The sequence below is a fragment of the Sander vitreus genome, chromosome 4 (genome assembly GCF_031162955.1).
Source record: "Sander vitreus isolate 19-12246 chromosome 4, sanVit1, whole genome shotgun sequence".
NCBI classification, from domain to species: Eukaryota; Metazoa; Chordata; class Actinopteri; order Perciformes; family Percidae; genus Sander; species Sander vitreus.
The window spans coordinates 7,227,927-7,246,851 of NC_135858.1; the positions used below are offsets into that span (position 1 = coordinate 7,227,927).

At 43.5% G+C, this 18,925-nt stretch overlaps 1 protein-coding gene across 2 annotated transcripts in view; it reads left to right on the forward strand.

Moving 5' to 3' along the window:
* prickle2b (prickle homolog 2b) overlaps window positions 1-18,561 on the forward strand; it is a 95,213-nt gene extending 76,652 nt beyond the window's left edge. For both annotated transcript variants that reach the window (XM_078247930.1, XM_078247931.1), the window contains 7 exons: window positions 4,274-4,457; window positions 9,897-10,010; window positions 10,362-10,499; window positions 13,819-14,022; window positions 14,629-14,815; window positions 15,840-16,730; window positions 16,955-18,561. In XM_078247930.1, the coding sequence (XP_078104056.1) occupies window positions 4,274-4,457; window positions 9,897-10,010; window positions 10,362-10,499; window positions 13,819-14,022; window positions 14,629-14,815; window positions 15,840-16,730; window positions 16,955-17,907 (2,671 nt within the window). In that variant the 3' untranslated portion in view covers window positions 17,908-18,561. The remainder of the gene's footprint in view (window positions 1-4,273; window positions 4,458-9,896; window positions 10,011-10,361; window positions 10,500-13,818; window positions 14,023-14,628; window positions 14,816-15,839; window positions 16,731-16,954) is intronic.
* Window positions 18,562-18,925: the final 364 nt, after the last annotated feature.

Sequence of the window (18,925 nt, forward strand, 5' to 3'; positions counted from 1 at the left end):
GTTGAAAGTCTCACCCAAATTTGTCATTGGGTTGTGTTCCACTAGCTTTTGGCTCTCAATAATTTTGGCATTGAAATATTTCTTCATAACTCTTTCTGAAAACATGAAACATTGATACTAAATATGTTAAATAGCTATTTACCTTACTGGACAACACAGATAATTTCAACCAAGATATGAGAGTCATTATTTCGCACGAGTCTTAGGTTCACTATTACAGGGGTGCTCCAGCAGTTTTTGTACTGTGCTTTCATAAAGTTGGGGGGTCCATTGATTGAAATTGAAGCAGCAGAGGGCGAGATATCCCAACTTTTTAAGTCTCTAGTGTGGGCCAAGATCCAAAAACACTGGCTCCTACATTTCCCATAATATTCAATAGTGTCTATGATTAGACCCTCCACTGCCTCGTAAATGCCCACTTTTCTTGAACCCCACACCTCTAGTTTGTAACGCGGGCTTTCTGTGCACAGTTGGTGTAGTGTCTCATGGGAGCATTTATTGTTGAATGCTAATTAAATAGTCGTGTTTAGATAAAAAAATGCAAAGATGCCTATGTTGCTGTCCATTACACTAGAGGAAACTCATCATCAGGTTGAGGCTAGTTGAAAAGCGAGCATGACTTTGGCTCTTTATAATTTGTTATGACAGGTGGATGCAGGCCTAATCTCTGTCCTTGGCAACACGCTGCATCTGGGTCCTACTAATTAGCCACTAATGGAAAACGTCTTGGTCGAGACTGATTCTTGTCAGGAACACCTCCAGTCATGTTCAACTGTGATTGGCTCCTAATGGCTCTGATGTCAACATGCAGCCCAGTGTATGTAAAAAGACTTTGTTTGTATATTGGTAATTTGAGCAAGCGGCGCTAATTGTTGAATCCTGAAAATTCAACACTGGACAACAGAAATTTTGTATTCACCAAACAAAAGACAGTTAAAGAGAAAAGAGTCTGTTGTCCTCTTCTTTCCCCCCCACTTTCAGAGAAAACAAAAGCAGAGGCAGGAAAAAAGAAGACCATGCTTGGCTGCAGTGTGCCCCCAGCTGTTCTCTCCTCTGAGCTCTCCTCTCTTGTCATCTAACCTCAGTTTTTGCGCAGAGCTGCCATTTAAAGATGGGATTTTAATCTGGCCATCTAGAGTGATGCCATGGAAAAGCTGCAGCGGTTTTGGGAGCTGCTCAGGAATGAGAGTGGAATGAGACTTCAGCTTCAAATCCTCCAAGGCTACTCCCTCCCCTGGCTTTTGGATACAGTTAAATCAGATGGTTTTCTAAACTTGGGTTGAAAAGCGTCTCCTAAGGAATTATAGTTACAACCCTAGCCCTATTTTTTTGTTTTGCCTTGCAAAGATCATTTTGAGTCAACTTTTGCTTTGCTTTGAAGCACATTTACTAAGATGGTAGATTTTTATCCCAAAAACAACAACATGGCTTCTTTGGACCAAACTTGAGACCATGCTTGCTGAAGATCTTGCAGCAGTGATCTAACGCAATTGAACCAACGCTTATGTAACTTTTAGAGGTGCCGATCAGATTCCAGGCAGACTAGTTACGTATTAAAACCACCCGTTCCCTGGGTTACAGGGCTAATGTAGAGGAGCAAGACAATGATAATTAACCCAAAACGGTGAATCATTCTCTACTGACATCATGGTCACGGGGATTATTGTCCAAAAACAATACCCCCCGGGTCTTGAATAAACCTCACACTCCACCTGACCAGTGATACATCAGCATTTACATCTCCCAGGGGATGAAAGCCCAGTCATGTTTGAATAAAGAACAAGCCTTTTAACTTCCCTTCTCTTTACCTCTCAGTCATTTATGAGGCGACAGCGATGCACTTGTATTACCAAAGACCCCAAATCTCTCCTAATTGAAATCTTGTAGATTGCAAGGGGAAGCTTGGGGATTAGGTTTCAGTGGAGGGGAAATCCCAGGCATGTGCATGAAGCGTGTTGTAAATCATGAGGATAGAAGGGGATGGAAGGAGCAACAGGCCCCTGTAGGCCTACAGTATCTCTGCCAACGCTGATGTGGGGAGATCAGATATTTTCGAGTTGAATCACTTGAGGAAGGTCATCATCACACATCGGGACTGAGAGATTGGGGTCGGATAGGTGCGTTTCTCCAACGGTCACAAGTTTCTCTGCCTCCCTATTGAACTCCACAGAGACCATAGGCGGAGCGTGGGGCAGGGAAGTTGTAATGTGTCCTCTCGGAAGGAATGCAGTGTGAAATGCTTTCCTTCAGCTCTGGCTATTTGTATACTCTTATCGCCAAGAGTCCCTCCTCACCCCAAGGCAAAAATAACTGCTAACCACCTGGCAGCGTGTCATAAGACTGGAAAGGGTGTCCATACGTGCTTAATGCTTTTTGTCTTCCCTTATGGTGTCTTTGTCTTTCACTTACACTCATCATCCTCTCTGCGAGTGTGTGTTCTTGGAGATGCACACATTTCTGTGTGTCAGCCAGTTAACCCGCCTTACATTAGTAATGATGGTGAAGGTGCTGGGCTGTAATGAGGCATGCTGCGTCGCCCCTGGCTATAGCTTCATGCCGCTGGGACGGGGATTTTCTAAAGAGTCGGCCTGCTTGACAGCTGCTTGATGACTTTGTCTGCCTGAGCTGCATCGCTGCTCTGTTTATCATAACATTAATATTAATGCCGATGATATCTGGCCACTTCATGTGTAATATTTATGGAGTTAGTTTGTAAAGCTTGTGACTTGCTCACTGCAGAAATTGTAGGGGTCTGCCTATCTGCTTAGGGCGGTGTTGAAAGCTGGAGCTGACAGTTATAGGCTGTTAGGCTCCTCACAGATGGCGATGAATCTCAAGTGGTGATGGAGAATTCTTCAAACGTTAGACCTGTATATTTGTATGTTTTCTTTCTAAGGATTATATGTCATATGTTGTCATGTCAATGGGATGTTTTACTTGGAGAGCTACAAGTCTTTCCAGTGTTCATTCTATCAACAAAATCCATCAGTGCTAAGCCAAGTAGACTGAAGTGCTTTGTTAACCAAGACTCAACCCTTGGACAAGAAGTGCCCCTTTTGAATGACAGACAAGGTGAGACTTGGCCAGCTCTCCACATGGTGCTGTCTGCACTCCAAGCATTTTATACTACCACATCCTCAGCCGACCAAGCTGTCAGTCTGTCAAACGGTGTCCTTGTCCTTAAGCTCTTCCGTAGGGCTGTCGGACAGGCAGGCAGGCGTCCATCTGGGTAATGGGATTGTCTCCCTGGTTTGGCCACCTAAGGGGGAGAAAGGTTTAGTGGGATGCAACCTTCTGGCCACCCAGAGTTGACATCTCCATTCAGAGGCTTAGAGCTGTCAAGGACACAGGAATCACTACGTATGCAGTGTCTTCTCCCTTTGGATCCAAGTACAGACCTGGTGAAGGTGGCCTATATTTTTATTTTTAATCCATGCTGTCAGGTATTTAACCCACATCCTCTTCTGCTTTTTGGGAGATGTCTTACATGCTCTGTGTCCTTTTCAAGTTTTCGAATAATTTCTGTCTCTTAATCCTGTGTGTGTGTGTGTGTGTGGCTGCTTTCCATCACTGTCATTGGCTGTATTCTGCTAATATCCATAGTCTGTTAGTGATTATATCCTTGTTCTTGGCACCCGAGAGGATTGTTGAGCGTTGTATTTGTGGTACCCACATTTTACTGTGAGAGTTGCAGTGGGAAGCCTTGACCTTTTCTAAACTGTGTGGTGTTCACTTCCTTTACGAGTAGAGGGTCTGCAAACAGACGCCATGTGGTTTTGAACAAAAATCAAGCGATTCACAGAATTTTTGAGGGGGCTTTACTATGGCTACAGACGATTAGGTTGGGTGACAGATTTTCCTTTTTTTCTTTTTTACAGGTAGTCGTCTGAGGTTACCTTTTGAAAAAAGCAATTTAGGTTATTTTTATTTTTCGGTGATTGATGGCAGGCTTCAGAGGCCCAAACAGCAACTGCAGTATGACGTCTTGTTTCTGTTGAAACTCTACCTCCCCAAATGTATTTCTGTTTACTCTGTGATTTATTAAACTGAGGGGTTGTTTTTACCCTAATGGTGGTGTATTCTGGGGTATAAAGAGTTATAGTGTACAAAAGTTATTTGCAAATCACACTTTTCAACAGCGTAATTTAGGAGGTCAAATAACTTTTGCCTTCATTTATTCCATTAAATCTTTCATTATTGTTGAACCAAAGTTAAGTCTTCATACGACATTGGCTTAACAGATGCTCTTTGTCTGTTTTTGTCCGTCTTGTAGGAAGATCTGTGTGCACTGTAAGTGTCGCCGTGAGGAGCATGCTGTAACAGCCATGCCTGTAGAGATGGAGAAGACGGTCACCAAGCTGATGTACGACTTCCAGAGGAACTCCACCTCTGACGACGACTCGGGCTGTGCCCTGGAGGAGTACGCCTGGGTCCCACCAGGACTCAAACCTGAGCAGGTATTAAGAACATCTTACACTCATCTGAGCCACATTAAATTCACACTGGATGGCACAACTGAGGTCTAATTGCGCAGTTGTCCTGTTTTCTAAAGATTGTTTGTTTGTTGTCCAGCAGCTGGTGTTAACAACAGACTGGCATGTCAAAAATGGATCAAAAGACAATGACAGTCTGGGATCACATTACACTCATCAAAAAGCTATGATTTCATTATATGTACACATTACAGTATGAGTTCAGGGAGTTCAAATGTATACATGAGACATGTTTGGTGTATCAAACATTTGAGTGTGAATAAAATGACACAGAGGGGGGGGGGGGAGGATTTCAGTAATATTCACAGAAAGATTACAAGTTTATACATTTACATACCAGTAGTGTAAACCTAATGAAAGTTTGTGCTGCACCTCATGCCAATATTTTGTAATTATTCAGTTAGAGCCCCACCTCACCATATGATAGCTCACCAATGATGCTGACTGCTCCTTCTGCAGGCTAATGGATAACAAGGATTATGTGGCGCCAGCAGTCAGTCAAATTAATCTCCAATTCATTTTGCCTGCAAACATGTTGACAGTAGGTTTCATCGCTCTCACGGCAACAAAGCTAAGCCTGAGTAATTCACAAACTCATTAAAGGTCCCATGCATGTTGAAGAAAATCCTATTTTAAAGTGCTCAATTGAACCATAAGTATGCATGTGTGGGAGGGTTTCCAGTTTTATAGGACAATAGAAGCGTTTGTGGAAGCTAGTTTCATGTTGTTGAGCTGGAAGCAATGAACAGGCCAATGCAATGTTGTTACGGCCCCTAGTTTTCACCACCGAGGACTGAGCGCAGCTATTTTTCATCCCCCTCAAGGGTCACGCGTCTAACCCCGAAGTCAATTAGGTTCATGTCTAGTGGCGGTATGACCTCAGGAACAGGCAGGCCATAATGGAAACTGGACTGTGCAGTATTGCATTAGTGCAACACTATAAACAATCTTGAAATAAACTAGCTATTTTTGTATTTGTGGAAAATATTGTGACAATTAAGAGCACTTCTAACAGCCAAGAAGAAGAGTGTCCTTAGCCATAGCAATTAAAATGTTCCCAACCTTACGTCCAAGGCATTCAAGCTGCGGAAACTTGTTGTGTGACCTCCTACAGAGGAGCGGAAGTATGCCTGATGTGGGGCTTTTCAACACCCGGCCTTCCTCTGCAATAGGTAAAGACAGAGTGAGAATAGAAGGTGTTGGTAAACACAAAGCTAATCTCCAGGATCTAAACGGTGGGTTTAGGTTTCCCCGTAGGGAGCCGGGGCTGTGATAAGTCTGCTATTCAGCCAGCAGTGGTGTAAAGTCACCACTCTGTAACGAGAGATTTCAGACCAGGACAGCGGCATTCAGTCAGCTATATCTGAGGATTATGAGGGATAACTCAGCACCTAGTTAGAACTGTTAAACTCTCCTGTGTGTGTGTTTGCATTTTTGTCAACAATCTCTGGAAAACAGACCTTTATCACCAAACGCAGTCATTACTGAGTGTGTTGGAGATGGTTTCTCTCTCCCACTGTCTTCTTTTGCTCTCCTCTCTCCATCCTTCTCAAATACAATTCTTGACTGTTGCCAAGTTACAGTTTGCCAAGGCCAAGAATGTTGCTCAGCATTGGCCTGTCTCTGCTGTTTTTTTTTGTTTTTTTTTTGTTTTACAATAATGTAGCAAGAGCTGCACTCTAATTAATTCAGCATTTACCAGGATCTGATTTTAATTTGCATTCAAACATGAAGTCTGCTTTTTCAGACTGCTCCCATGTGGGATATTTGAATAGAAATTCAGTTCAAGGTTTTTCATGTAATCCAGGTTCTGATGTGGATTAACTTTCAGACAACAAAGAGCCCATCTGAAAGGTACCTGAGGCTAGTTTGACCTGTTTTTAAATGGACCTGACTGATTCCCATCCAAGTTAAAGGAACATGCCAAATGTCAGCCCATTACCTGATTACAGCCAGCAGCTGTGAATGGGAGATAAATGATGTACACAAAACTCCATGTTCGGATCGGATCATGGTTTTGAGTCACGGATTGGTTACATTTTCAGATCAGCACAAAAAAGGGGGAATTTAAATGATTTATTAAATTAAAAATGTTCCCCAGTAATTTGCGGTTAAACGACAAAAGTTTACGTGAAGTGAAATAAATGTTGCCTGTATCTTTTCACGGCAACCCTTCAGAGATTTATCAGCTTACTTTAAGTAACAGCGACAGTAAAAATGCATTTCACACACACTATTATTATGGTTAAACTTTGCAATTGATCCGCGGTTCACATGCATTCCGAACCGTGACTGTTGATCCGTACAGACCACGGATCAACTATGGTCCGTTACACCACAAATAGATATTCATGGTCCCCAGAGGATGAAGGCCACTGACTTGGGTGATCCACTGACCTATCCTCTAGTGCCACAATGAGGTTGTTTATTGCTAATTGGCAAATGTTGCCATGCTAAAACACCAATCTAAGGGCCCATTCAGACCAGAAAAGCTATCCGGCGATTCGCCACAGGGTTGTGCGGCGGTGGGAGTGTCACTTGCTGTAAATGGCCCATTTGTGTGACATCCTATTGTGTTTTTTAACCCCCTAATGTAGCACCTGTAGACCTTATATTTCATAAGTATTGTTTTCCGTCAGATCGTTTCTAGATCTCATCATTTCAGACTGCACTATCATGAACAAACGTGTACAATTACTATTACAAAAGTGCTTGTGTTTTGTTTTTTACCCTCGAGGGTGCGTTCCAATACACATACTACCATACTATTTAGTATGCCAGAAACAGATTTAGTATGTCCCAATACATAGTATGTCAAATGCAGTATTCCCAAAATTCCAGGATGTCCTACTGCATTCGGTCACATTTTGCAGTATGCAAGCCAGCATGCTTTTCTGGCTATTCTGACCAACAATCCTCTGCACAGCGTAAGATATGTCACATTGACTGAGCAGCACAGACGACAGCCTGATGACTGCTTATTGACGGTTATGAGCAAGACGGTCAAAGGCGCAGTCTTATGACAAAGTAGTATGTCCCAATTGTATGCACACTGTACCTTGTAAGGTCAGATGCAGTACGTACTAAAATTAAATAGAAAAAGTATGTGATTTGGAACATGGCACAAGATGGTGACAATGGTAAACATTGTACCTGCTAAATATCAGCACAATATCATGTAACTGAGCATATATATTGAGTATAGCTTATATTTCGTGCTTAATTAACCCATCTCAGGCCTTTTTAACTTTCAAACTTCATTAAATTTGCTCCCACAACTGTGCTGCTGACTACAGTGTTGAGCTGTGGGCACTTGAACATTTCAGCAAAGACATTAGAAGAGAAGGACAGCGAATGAAAACAGTCATTAAATCTGCTCACTTCACTATGAAAGCACCATCTTTCCCACCATGTTTGGCTGTAACTACCAGTGTTTTCTCAACAATATAATATCTTACGTGTCCACTAACCACTGTGAAGTGGCTTGTTAAGAAAATGTCAGGACTGGTGCCTGGTGGTGTCTTTTCCTCTAGCTGCCTGGCCATTAACAGCAATAGAAACCAGCTGTGTGAAGCGTGTGCTCTTGTCAACTAGATGTGAAGTCCTACCATTTGCTTTAGCTTTTTAAAACACTCCTTTCAGTACAGTTCGAAATTCTGCCCTGTCTTTAGTTCGGTCTGCTTTCGATTACAGTTATTATCACAAGCTGCTCCTCCAACTGTGTCCATTATGTGTATCTAAGTGTGCATGTGTGCGTATCTGTCTTTAGATCTTTTCCTCGAGGCAACAATCCTTTCACCTCTAGATTGTAACCCTGTTATTGTTGGAAGCATGTTTCATAATTTATCATTAGCAGTATGTGTGTGTGTGTGTGTGTGTGTGTGTGTGTGTGCATCTGGAAGCATAGGCGCTTTGTGTGTTTTATCAGTGCTTTCATGGACCATCCTGAGATCCGCCTGGCGTCCAGAGCCATGTTGCTGGACACGGATCCGGCGTCCCTCGCCAACACCGTTGGAAGCCAACAAAGGCAGAGCAGAAGGAAATGGGTTACACTTACAAGAAGAGGTTCCTGCTGTAAATTCATCCCAACAACAAACATGCATTTACACTGTGGCACTATAGCATCAGGACAAAAAAACTTAAAAATATGAGTTTTCAAAAGCAATATATTTTCTTTTTGGTGTCTACATACCGATGGGTGTCTGCGTTATTCAAGTTAATCTGTTTAGTGTTTTGAGTGACTGTGTTATTGCCAAGGACGAAGCTAATGGCTTCTAGGCAGTAGATCCATTGGGAAGACAGATAAGGCATTAAGATTGGCGTGACCTAGTCAGCAGGTATCGATCATGTTGTTTCTCTTTACATTCCAAGTCTTCATTGTGTGTTCTTCTGTATTGTTTTTGTTTCTTACATTCAATCAAACATTATCTTGATTCTTCTTCTACTTTCACTCTCTTCATCCATCTGTAATTTTCATCATGTCTTTATTTTCCTCTCCACACCTCTCCTACTCCTCTTTCTTGAACCTCTGTCCTCGAATCTCCCTTTAAAACCCTGTGGCTTTCGTGGTTTGCACCCCCCTCCAATCACATTTATATATGACTGCCCTGACCTCTGTTATACCCCGGCCCCCTGTTACAGTGTCATAAAAAAAAGACTGCCATAAATAACACAGAGATGACACTCATTGTCTGCAGCTGTAATGTAAAGATTGTCCAAACCAATTTGGAATGGCCAGATAAGCATTAATCCCACTGTCACACACATTGTTATGCACACACATACTGCTACATGCGTTTGTGTTAATTCCGTGTGTACGTGAGTGTGTGTGCACATTTGACAGGTCAGCAATACATTCCCATGTCAATGTGCAAAGATGGAGAGGTGCGGTTCCATTAAGTCTCCGCGGGTGGGCCATAAATCAAAGTGATTTTCTGTTTGTGTGGTGGTCACTCCCGGTTGTAGATCCTGTTAATTTTGTCTCCTCACAGTTTTACCTTTTTAGTGCTGAAGTGATAAATAGACATCTTAATAATAATTTAGCCGTTTTGTGTAATTTGTCATTTAAAATGTGTAGGTTCCAGGTTCTCTAAAGGAAGATTTGTAGCTTTTCTTTGTCTTATTATAAACTGTATCTGACCGTTTAGCTGTTTTTACTATTGTACAGACAAAGTAAGCAATTGGAAAAGTGAGAGTATGGGAGCTCTTGGATTTTTCCTTATTTTGTGACCTTTCATAGACAAAATATGAAATCCGTTAACCAGAAATAGTAATTTAGGGTTAGTTAATTTGATAATGAAAATGATCAGTGTATTTTGGGATTGTCAGCTACTTTACATGTAACAGATATGTTGTTGTTCTTTATCATCACGCACATCCTCTTCCTGTCTGTCTCGTGCTCAGGTTCACCAGTACTACAGCTCCCTGCCCGAGGACAAGGTGCCCTATGTGAACAGCCCAGGAGAGAAATACAGAATCAAACAGCTGCTCCAGCAGCTCCCGCCCCACGACAATGAGGTGAGAGTCCAAACTGACCCCCTCCCCCACCCCCTCCAGCCATCCATATATCTATCCCTCCCTCCATCCCCTCCTTCAGGGCAGTACAGAGATAAGAGGGATGAGACAGAAAGCAGGAAATAATAGTCTGTCTTAATGGGCAGGAATGAAAAAGTGAGGTTTCTGTGTCTGTAGCTTCCTTTTTTCTTTTTTTACATTAATAAACCAACAATTTGGTATAGTACCAAAGTTTGACTAGTTTAACGGTGCTATATTGATTTAAAGAAACAGAGGCAACCACCTACCAACTCTATGCGTCTGCGTAACATATCCCATTTTACAAATGTATGTTGATGTGATGTGTGTGTCTAGGTACGTTATTGTAACGGTTTGGACGACGAGGAGAAGCGAGAACTAAAGCTCTTCAGTAACCAGCGAAAACGGGAGAACCTGGGCCGCGGCAACGTCCGGCCGTTCCCCGTGACGATGACGGGGGCAATCTGCGAACAGGTATCGTACAGAAATATCCAAAACCTACATTTTTGTGTCGTTTCCCCAGCTGTCAAGAGATATGAAGAGCTGATCTAAATTTCATTTCTGCGTTGCGTGACAAGAGCAAATGAAGCGCAATGAGGTCAAAGGTGCGTCATGAGGCCGATGGAATGAAAGCATTAGATAGTGTGACAGACATATTGAACAGCCCGCTGGCATTTCAGGTCTTTGTAATGATGTACGAGAGGTGCTTGATGTTGACATATAAAGGGCAGAGACGTACAGTCGCCCGCTTTTATCACAACGTTGTGGCCTTGTCAGTCTCACCTCAAAGTGCTGTTCTTAAGAAGATCTTAAAGTGTTGCATGTGTGTGTTGTGTCTCATTCTCCCTGCTGCCGTAGCAGCTGTCTATCAATTACAGTTTTTGTTTGTCTTAAAATGTCTCAAAACGGAGCTACTCTCTGTTGTGTTGGTGCCTCGGGTGTATAGCTGCTTTAAAGCTTGTGTTTCTCATTCACTCAGCAGACACACACACATACATGAGGGAGCAGATTGTTGGGAGAGTGTGTATTGATTGAATTCCCCGCCCCCCTTTGGCCTCCTTGCAGCAGTAGCCTATGTGCCAGTTAGATAACCTGATTGTAACTCTTGCTCCGTCTCCATCTTCCAACCCCTCTAAATCTACTTTGCCTACCCGACCTTACCCTGCGCACTTCCTCTCATTTATCTTTCCGGCTTCTTTACCTTTACACCTCCACGCCAATCTAGCTCTCCTTTTTATCCTCCCATATATCCCTCAATTTGTATTTCTCCCCTATTGCCACACCAATGTCTTCCAGCAGCATTTTAACTTCCTCTCTTTGTCTGTGTGCTTGTCCTCTCCGGTCACACATGTAAACACACCCTCGTGCTCTCAAGTTTTCATGCCAAATTGTGTTAAAGACCAAGATGCAACCGATCTGTATCAGCACCAATACTGACCTTATTAAAGATCCCATGAAATGGGCTCTTGAACTTCTTGGAAAACTGGACATCTTCAGTGGGGATCTGCTGTAGTGCTGAAACCATTAATTGATCCATTTGTCATTTAAACATTCCCATGTTCCAGCTTTTCATTTGTAAAGATGTGCTTTGTCTTATGTGATAGTGAATGGAATATCTTTGGGGGTTTGGACTGTTGGATAAAACAAGCAATATGAAGACATGACCTCAGGCTTTAGGAAATTGTGTTTTTAGGGGTTCCCATCCTCTCTGGACGAGTTGGCTGACTTCATGCTGGCCCCTCGCTCACGTGCTATGGAAGAAAATAATTTATTGATACTGATTTTCAAGACTTATAAATACATATTTTATATTTTTTATATAATAATAATAATAATAATAATATAATTATTATTATTATTATTATTTTGGGTTTGTAACTCTCAAATATTTATGAATCGTTTTACAGCTTTTTTTTCTTTTACAATGATTGTACAAGGGAGAAAAGTCACTCTGGACAAGTGTCCATTACTGTAGATTACTTAGTAGTCCCTCCAGGAATTTGCGATGTCGCGATCGCAACAATTCACGCAAATTCAATCAATCACCGTGAATTTGGTGTGACTCGCAATTTTGACCAATCACAGCAGTCCCACGTGCCAGACTTTGTATCAGTATGTGACTCTGAGAGCAACTGACCAAGGGGGATAGAGAATGGGTTGATGTAACACACGCATGTCACCAAATTCGTTTCCTTTTTTCTGATATGAAGACGAGACGTGCGTGACTCAAACATCTCACATTTACCAATAAAACGTACAGCGAAAGACAAAACATTTCAGACCGTCCTGCCAACCTGTATACATTTTAACATCAATATACGCTGTAACAATTTCTCACTCTAAAGTCGCTGAAAGCTGCTGCTGTTTCAAATCTGTCGGCTCCTGGAGTTCCCCCTGCGACTGACGCGCGCACACACACACACAAACCCACACACCCACACGGTGGATGCAGGAAAAACCGGAGATGAGACGTACAGGATGACCTAAATTGAGGACAGCTACGCTCGTTATTGTAAGTGCAATGATAAGTTAAAGTCCAATAAGTACTTTATTAAACCGTATAACTGTGTGTCCCAGGATAGGAAATTAACAATGTAAAGATCAACAAGCCACTGACACATATGTTCAAATTTGATTCATTCAATGAATTATTATTTTTTTGTCTTAAATACACCAGCCATTTTAATACTTTTTTGGTAAGGTTAATAGGAAAAGACATCGCAACTTTTATCGCAATCGCAATTCTTTACAAAAGCTCCCGCAAAATCAGGCATTTTGGGCCGCAACAATCGGAAAAAAAGGCCGCGAAATCCTGGAGGGGACTGACTTAGGTTCTCAGTCACTGTCATAAGGAAATGTTAATAACAAAGAAAGAATAGAAATTCCACAAGCCTTTTTAAAGAATATTGGTGTTTTGGGCTACATTTAGGACCCTATTTTAACGATCTAAGCGCACGGCGTGAAGCGCATGGCGCAGGTGCATTTAGAGCATGTCCAAATCCACTTTTGCTAGTTTGACGGCGGAAAAAAGGGTCCGTGCGACAGGCGCATGCTTCAAAAGGGTTGTACTTAGTGTCTTCATTAATTTATAGGTGTATTTTGGGCCTAACATGCAATAAACCAATCAAAGTGTCATCTTCCATTCCCTTTAAAAGCCAGGCACGTTTGTACCTTGGCGCATTGCTATTATGATGGCGGATTTGAACCGTAATATTTTTATTTTTAATCTTTTGCATGTTTGTGTGCTGCTGCGCTTCTGTGTGTGTGTGTGTGTGTGTGTGTGTGTGTAACAAGCATAGTGTGTGCGCGCTGTGCATTAGCCTAGGCGCATTGTACTAATTTGCTGTTAAAATAACAATGAAATGCTGCGTTATTGACTTTAGACCAGGTTTTTGTTGGTCAATGGTCACTTCCTGCTGCCTCAAGATAGCAATACGCCAAGAATTCACCTGAACACACCTCCTTGTAAGACCAGCACGCCCATGGGCGCAAAGATGGGCGCAGGTGCATTTGCTATTTAAACGACGTGGGCACAGGACGGAGAAATTGACAACTGCGTCGGTCTTACACTAGCAACGACACTTGCGTCGGGCTTTGCACTGCGGGTGCAAGATAGGGCCCTAACAGTGTAATAGGCAGACAGGAAACCTAGGGAGCATGAGCAAGTCCACCACTTGGCCACTGGTACTGGAGAAAAAAAGCAGATCTAAGTAGTGACGAGTACCGACAAAAGCTACGTGGCTGCAACCATTAACTCAAAAACTCTCCTTCCTCTTCCTCCACCTCTTTTTAGTGCGGAGGCCAGATAAATGGCGGAGACATTGCTGTATTTGCATCACGGGCAGGTCACAGTGTGTGTTGGCATCCAGCCTGCTTTGTGTGCAGCATGTGCAACGAGCTTCTGGTGGACCTCATCTACTTCTACCAGGACGGGAAGATCTACTGCGGCCGGCACCACGCCGAGAGGCTGAAGCCACGCTGCACCGCCTGCGATGAGGTAGACACCATTTACATGCAAACACACACACATGCCTGCACATGGACGATCATGTGTTCACAGACACACATCACTTACTTGATCATACCGTGTCTGTAATGTGGGACGGTGTCGGTAGAGCTTTTTATTAAATTTTTACAGGCACAAATTATTCAAAAATGCATGACTATAACATCAAACTGCTGTTATATGATGTTCACAGGCTTCCATACACACTGTCACAGTTTAACACATGCAAGGGTTTTTCTGGTCTAATGGGGTCGGCTCTCAATATCCTGATCTCCCAACCATTAGCACTGAGTTACACTCTCTGCAAATGGGGACGAGTACTTAAAAAGCACCCCGGTGTTTTAACAGCAGCGTAATTAAAAGTAAATGCACCATCTAGATTTCACCAAGTCCCCACACACATTAGCCTCCTACACAAGTCGGTGACAAAGAGGAGGATCTAAGATTACTAAGCTGCAGAGGAGTAAACGGTGCGTATGGAGGGGCAGAAAGGCCGAGCCTTTGTCCTGTCATTCAGCGGGCAGTAATAACCCTACTGAGGTTCTACCTCTGAAGACCTGTGATAAACGATACTGTTTCTTATCTGTCCTTTCTTAGATCATCCTTGCGGATGAGTGCACTGAGGCAGAGGGGCGTCACTGGCACATGAAGCACTTCTGCTGTTTCGAGTGCGATACTGTGCTGGGGGGCCAGCGCTACATCATGAAGGAGGGGCGGCCCTACTGCTGCTCCTGCTTCGAGTCCCTCTACGCAGAGTACTGCGACTCCTGCGGTGAACATATTGGTATGCTGCCAGCATCTATCACTTTTAATATGAAACTGCATTAATCTCCAATAGGTCAAAAGGGACACTTACAGAAACAAAAATATAATGCTAAATACATGGATACATGGGAAAAAAGTGAAAGGTTATTGGGTTGCAGTTTTTCTTTAAGGAGGAGAGACCTCATTCTTTTGCATAGAGTAACACAGAGGGGAAACGAGCTACAGTAGGACGATGTGTCCTGGTTTTTAGCAGTTAGTCATTGAATGATGTCACGGTCAGGCATTTTAGGCATGGGCACATAACAGAGAAACACAGAGAAACATGTATATATCATTATGCAGCATGAAACCAACCTGGGGCAAAGGCATGACTGTCAAATGACTTTTCACCCTCAGGATCTGTTTTTTTACAGACACATGCACCAAGCGTCAGTTAAATACAAATTTAAACATCTCACAACCTGTGGTGTTAGAGGCAAACCCACTGGGAGGAGAAACTGGGGTATTTTTCAGCGGGAAACCTTTATATTAGTACGTCTTGGCCCCATGCCACCTCCTGTTAAAACTCTGTGGGGGTGTGTGGGTCCAGACAGGATGCCCAGGTGTGATTTTGGCACATACCTCTCAACAAATCTGCTCTGTAATTATTTGTTAGACAGGATATAGAAAGGTATTTGGCTAAAAAGCACAACTGATTATAAATTGAAACCACCAGAAAACAAGCTTGAACCAGATGGCAGCCATTAGCAAATAGCTGGTTTTCTTTCCCCCTGCAACAACTGCAATCCTACTCAAAATCTGTGTTTATACAATGCTGGGAAAGCACCAATAATGAGTTTTCCCCAGGCGCAGTTACGTTACAGCCTCCAGTTTTATTTTCTCACTCAACAAGCAACTTGTAATATGCCGCTATTTTCACATAAAACAGCATTTTAAATAAACGATTTTTTATTTCAGCTCTTTGATAAAGACATGGTGCTTTGTATTTAATTGTGCATCCATAATCTTATTTTTATATAAATTCATGTGTATCTTTTCTGCAGGCATAGACCAAGGCCAGATGACGTATGATGGGCAGCACTGGCACGCCACAGAGGGCTGCTTTTGCTGCGCCCGCTGTAAACGCTCTCTGCTGGGTCGGCCTTTCCTGCCCAAGCAGGGCCAAATCTTCTGCTCACGCTCCTGCAGTCTGGGGGAGGAGCCCAATGGCTCTGACTCCTCTGATTCGGCCTTCCAAAGCGCTCGCTCCACCAGAGAGTCCAGACGCAGCTCCAAGGCAGGGAAGAGTGGAGGAGGAGGGGGTGGAGTTCAGACTGAAAGATTTTCAGGGGAGGTGGACCCACTTTCTTTACAAATGGATCTTCTGAGTCTATCCAGCCAAACACCCAGTTTGACACGTGAGCCACCTACCTGGCAGAGCCAAGAGCAAGCAGGTGATGGCTATAATTATGAATCCCAATCAGATCCAACTGCCAACCCCACCCCTCTCCAGCTTCTTAGCCAGTGCAATGTCAGGACGGCCTATAACCCCACCTGCTCTGGACAGAATAATAAACAGCAAGATCACAGGATCAAGGAGAACGGAGGTTTAAAGAGACCACCCATCTCAGCCATGAAGGGCCACTCTCTGAATGAGATGTGGTCCCAACAGCCAGCTCCAGAGGAGTACTATCCACCTAAACTGCGGACCCAAAAGAGCTTCACAGAGGTGTCCCATTGTTCTCAGTACCACAACGGCTTCTCCTCTGACAAGCGCTCCATCAGTTTGCACGGCTTTCAGAGGGACAGGGACAGAGAGGCAGGGCCTCCATCAGCAACCCAGGTGGCAAGAAGCAGGAACCCCATCAATGCACTTAACTTCACAGAGCAACTGACTCCCCTGGAGCAGACCCCAAGAGGATCCATGGAGTCCCTGGCCCTGTCCAATGCAACAGGTGAATATGGTAGTGTTGCTGGTTTGGCACCATGTTAGCATGACCAAGGGAAGTTGTGTGTTTTTGTTATACAATAGTGCTTGTATTGTTAGAAGTATACATCACAACTTGTGTTTACTTTGCTTTACTTTACGTCAGCTTGATAAAAGTACTGCTTCAATTTAATGGGATGACATTGAATAAACCGCAAAGATGACACCAAATTCAACTCTTTTTCCCTACAGGCAACTCAGCAGATGGAGGAGGAAAGCGTCAGGAGCACCTTTCTCGTTTCTCGATGCCGGACCTGAGCAAAGACTCTGGAATGAACGTGTCAGAGAAAAGTAACATGGGCACCCTCAACTCCTCAGTGCAGTTTCGTAGCTCAGAGTCTATTCACAGCCTCACCGCCAGTCAGCCCTACATGGAAATGGATCCTCACAGGTCCTCCCAGTACCAGATGCAGTACTGCGACCCCCCTGGCATGGGTGTGGGTGTGGGTATGGGTATGACTCATTTACCGCCTGGCTTCACATTCCAAGAAGAGGATAGGGTAAGTTTGGTGAGCAGCGCCAACGCTGCCCGCCTGCCACCCATTAGTGAGCGCAGGGTGGGTGGAGGCGGAGGTGGAAGGGGAGCCAGTATCCGGATAAATGCTCCGGAGGAGACTCCTCAGAGGCGCCGGCACCACCACCACCGCTCCCGTAGATCCCGCCGGTCTCGTTCAGAAAATGCTCTCAACTTGGTAGCAGAGCGAAGAGTCAGACCTCAAGAAAGATCCCAGCTGCGTGTCTGTGAGGATTACGACCGTTTCCCGCCGCCAAGGAGCACCAGGGACCAGTTCAGAGTAGGAGGAGGAGGGGGAAGATTCCAGCCCCAACCCTTCAGGCCATGTCCCAGAACCACTTCAGACCTGACTCTCCAGAACCCTGGGGCCAGCCGGCGCACTGGTTTGAACCAATACTCTTGGGATGATTACGACGACGATGGCTGGTGCTCCACCTGCTCTTCATCCTCCGAATCAGAGGATGAAGGTTACTTCTTGGGTGAGCCAATCCCCAGACCCATCCAGCTGCGCTACCTCAGCAACCAGGAGCTCGTCCATAAGTACAACAACACAGGAATCGGAGGACCCAACCGCAGTGGGCAGTTACACACCCGCAAACGCAGAAAAAGCAAGAACTGCATTATCTCCTAACATCCTGTCATCTGGTAAAGGAAATTACTCTTTTTTTCCAGCTTGTGTACACTAACATCTTCCATATGGAACGTAAAATAAATAAAACTCACAGTCCATTTATTCAGTGTTGTTGAGTGTTGAATATGATGTAATTGAACATCAGTGATGAATTACAGTTCGTAAACAGTGAAAAGCAGCAGTGCTTGCATGTTTGTTCATGTTAATGTTTTGGAATATCTCCTGAGTATTAAGGCTAACAGTTATATGTGCAGTTCTATCAAGTCACAACATTTTTAAAAGCTGATGTGCAATTTTTTATTTCTTTTTATCATAACTTCATTTCCACGCAGCAAACAAGTGTGCGAGGTAGTCGGTTTGGTACAGTTTAGCTTTTTCATGCAATGTGATTTAGATATAGAATATACTGTACTATTGTATTTTAGTTCATAGTATGTACATAGATAAATGAATTAATAATTTCACTTAAATTAAGGAAGTCCATGTAAATATGGTTGTAAATGAGGCCTCACATATTTTTATATTTTGTATGGATAGAATCATTTATGTATTAAATATCTATAATGTAGAGATAGAAAATGACAAACACAACTTATGCATGTTTTATGTGGCTGACCTGGTCCTGCATTTGGAATAAAGGAGAACTTCACTGAGTGTTTTGATTGGCAGCTGGTGTTTCTCTCCAGAGAATGACAACACTTGTCTGGTGTTCACAAGAGTGCATAACAGTCACCTTCTCCATCTGTTAATGCATAAATGAATGACAATGTGGTGTGGTGGTTGATTAGGAGAGTCACCCTCCACTAGGTTGTTATACTTCCACGGTAATGGGTGCTGTCACATTTGAATACACAGAGCTCCATTGTCCTAGAAACAGATGCCCCTGAAGTTCTGGTTTATTGCATCAGCCTATACAAGTTGGAAACTGCTGACAAAGGTCTAGGGAATTAGTTATTGAAACCTGGTGATGCTTTGTGTAAGTATGTAAGGAATGCTAGCGGCGTGGCTCGAGGGATGG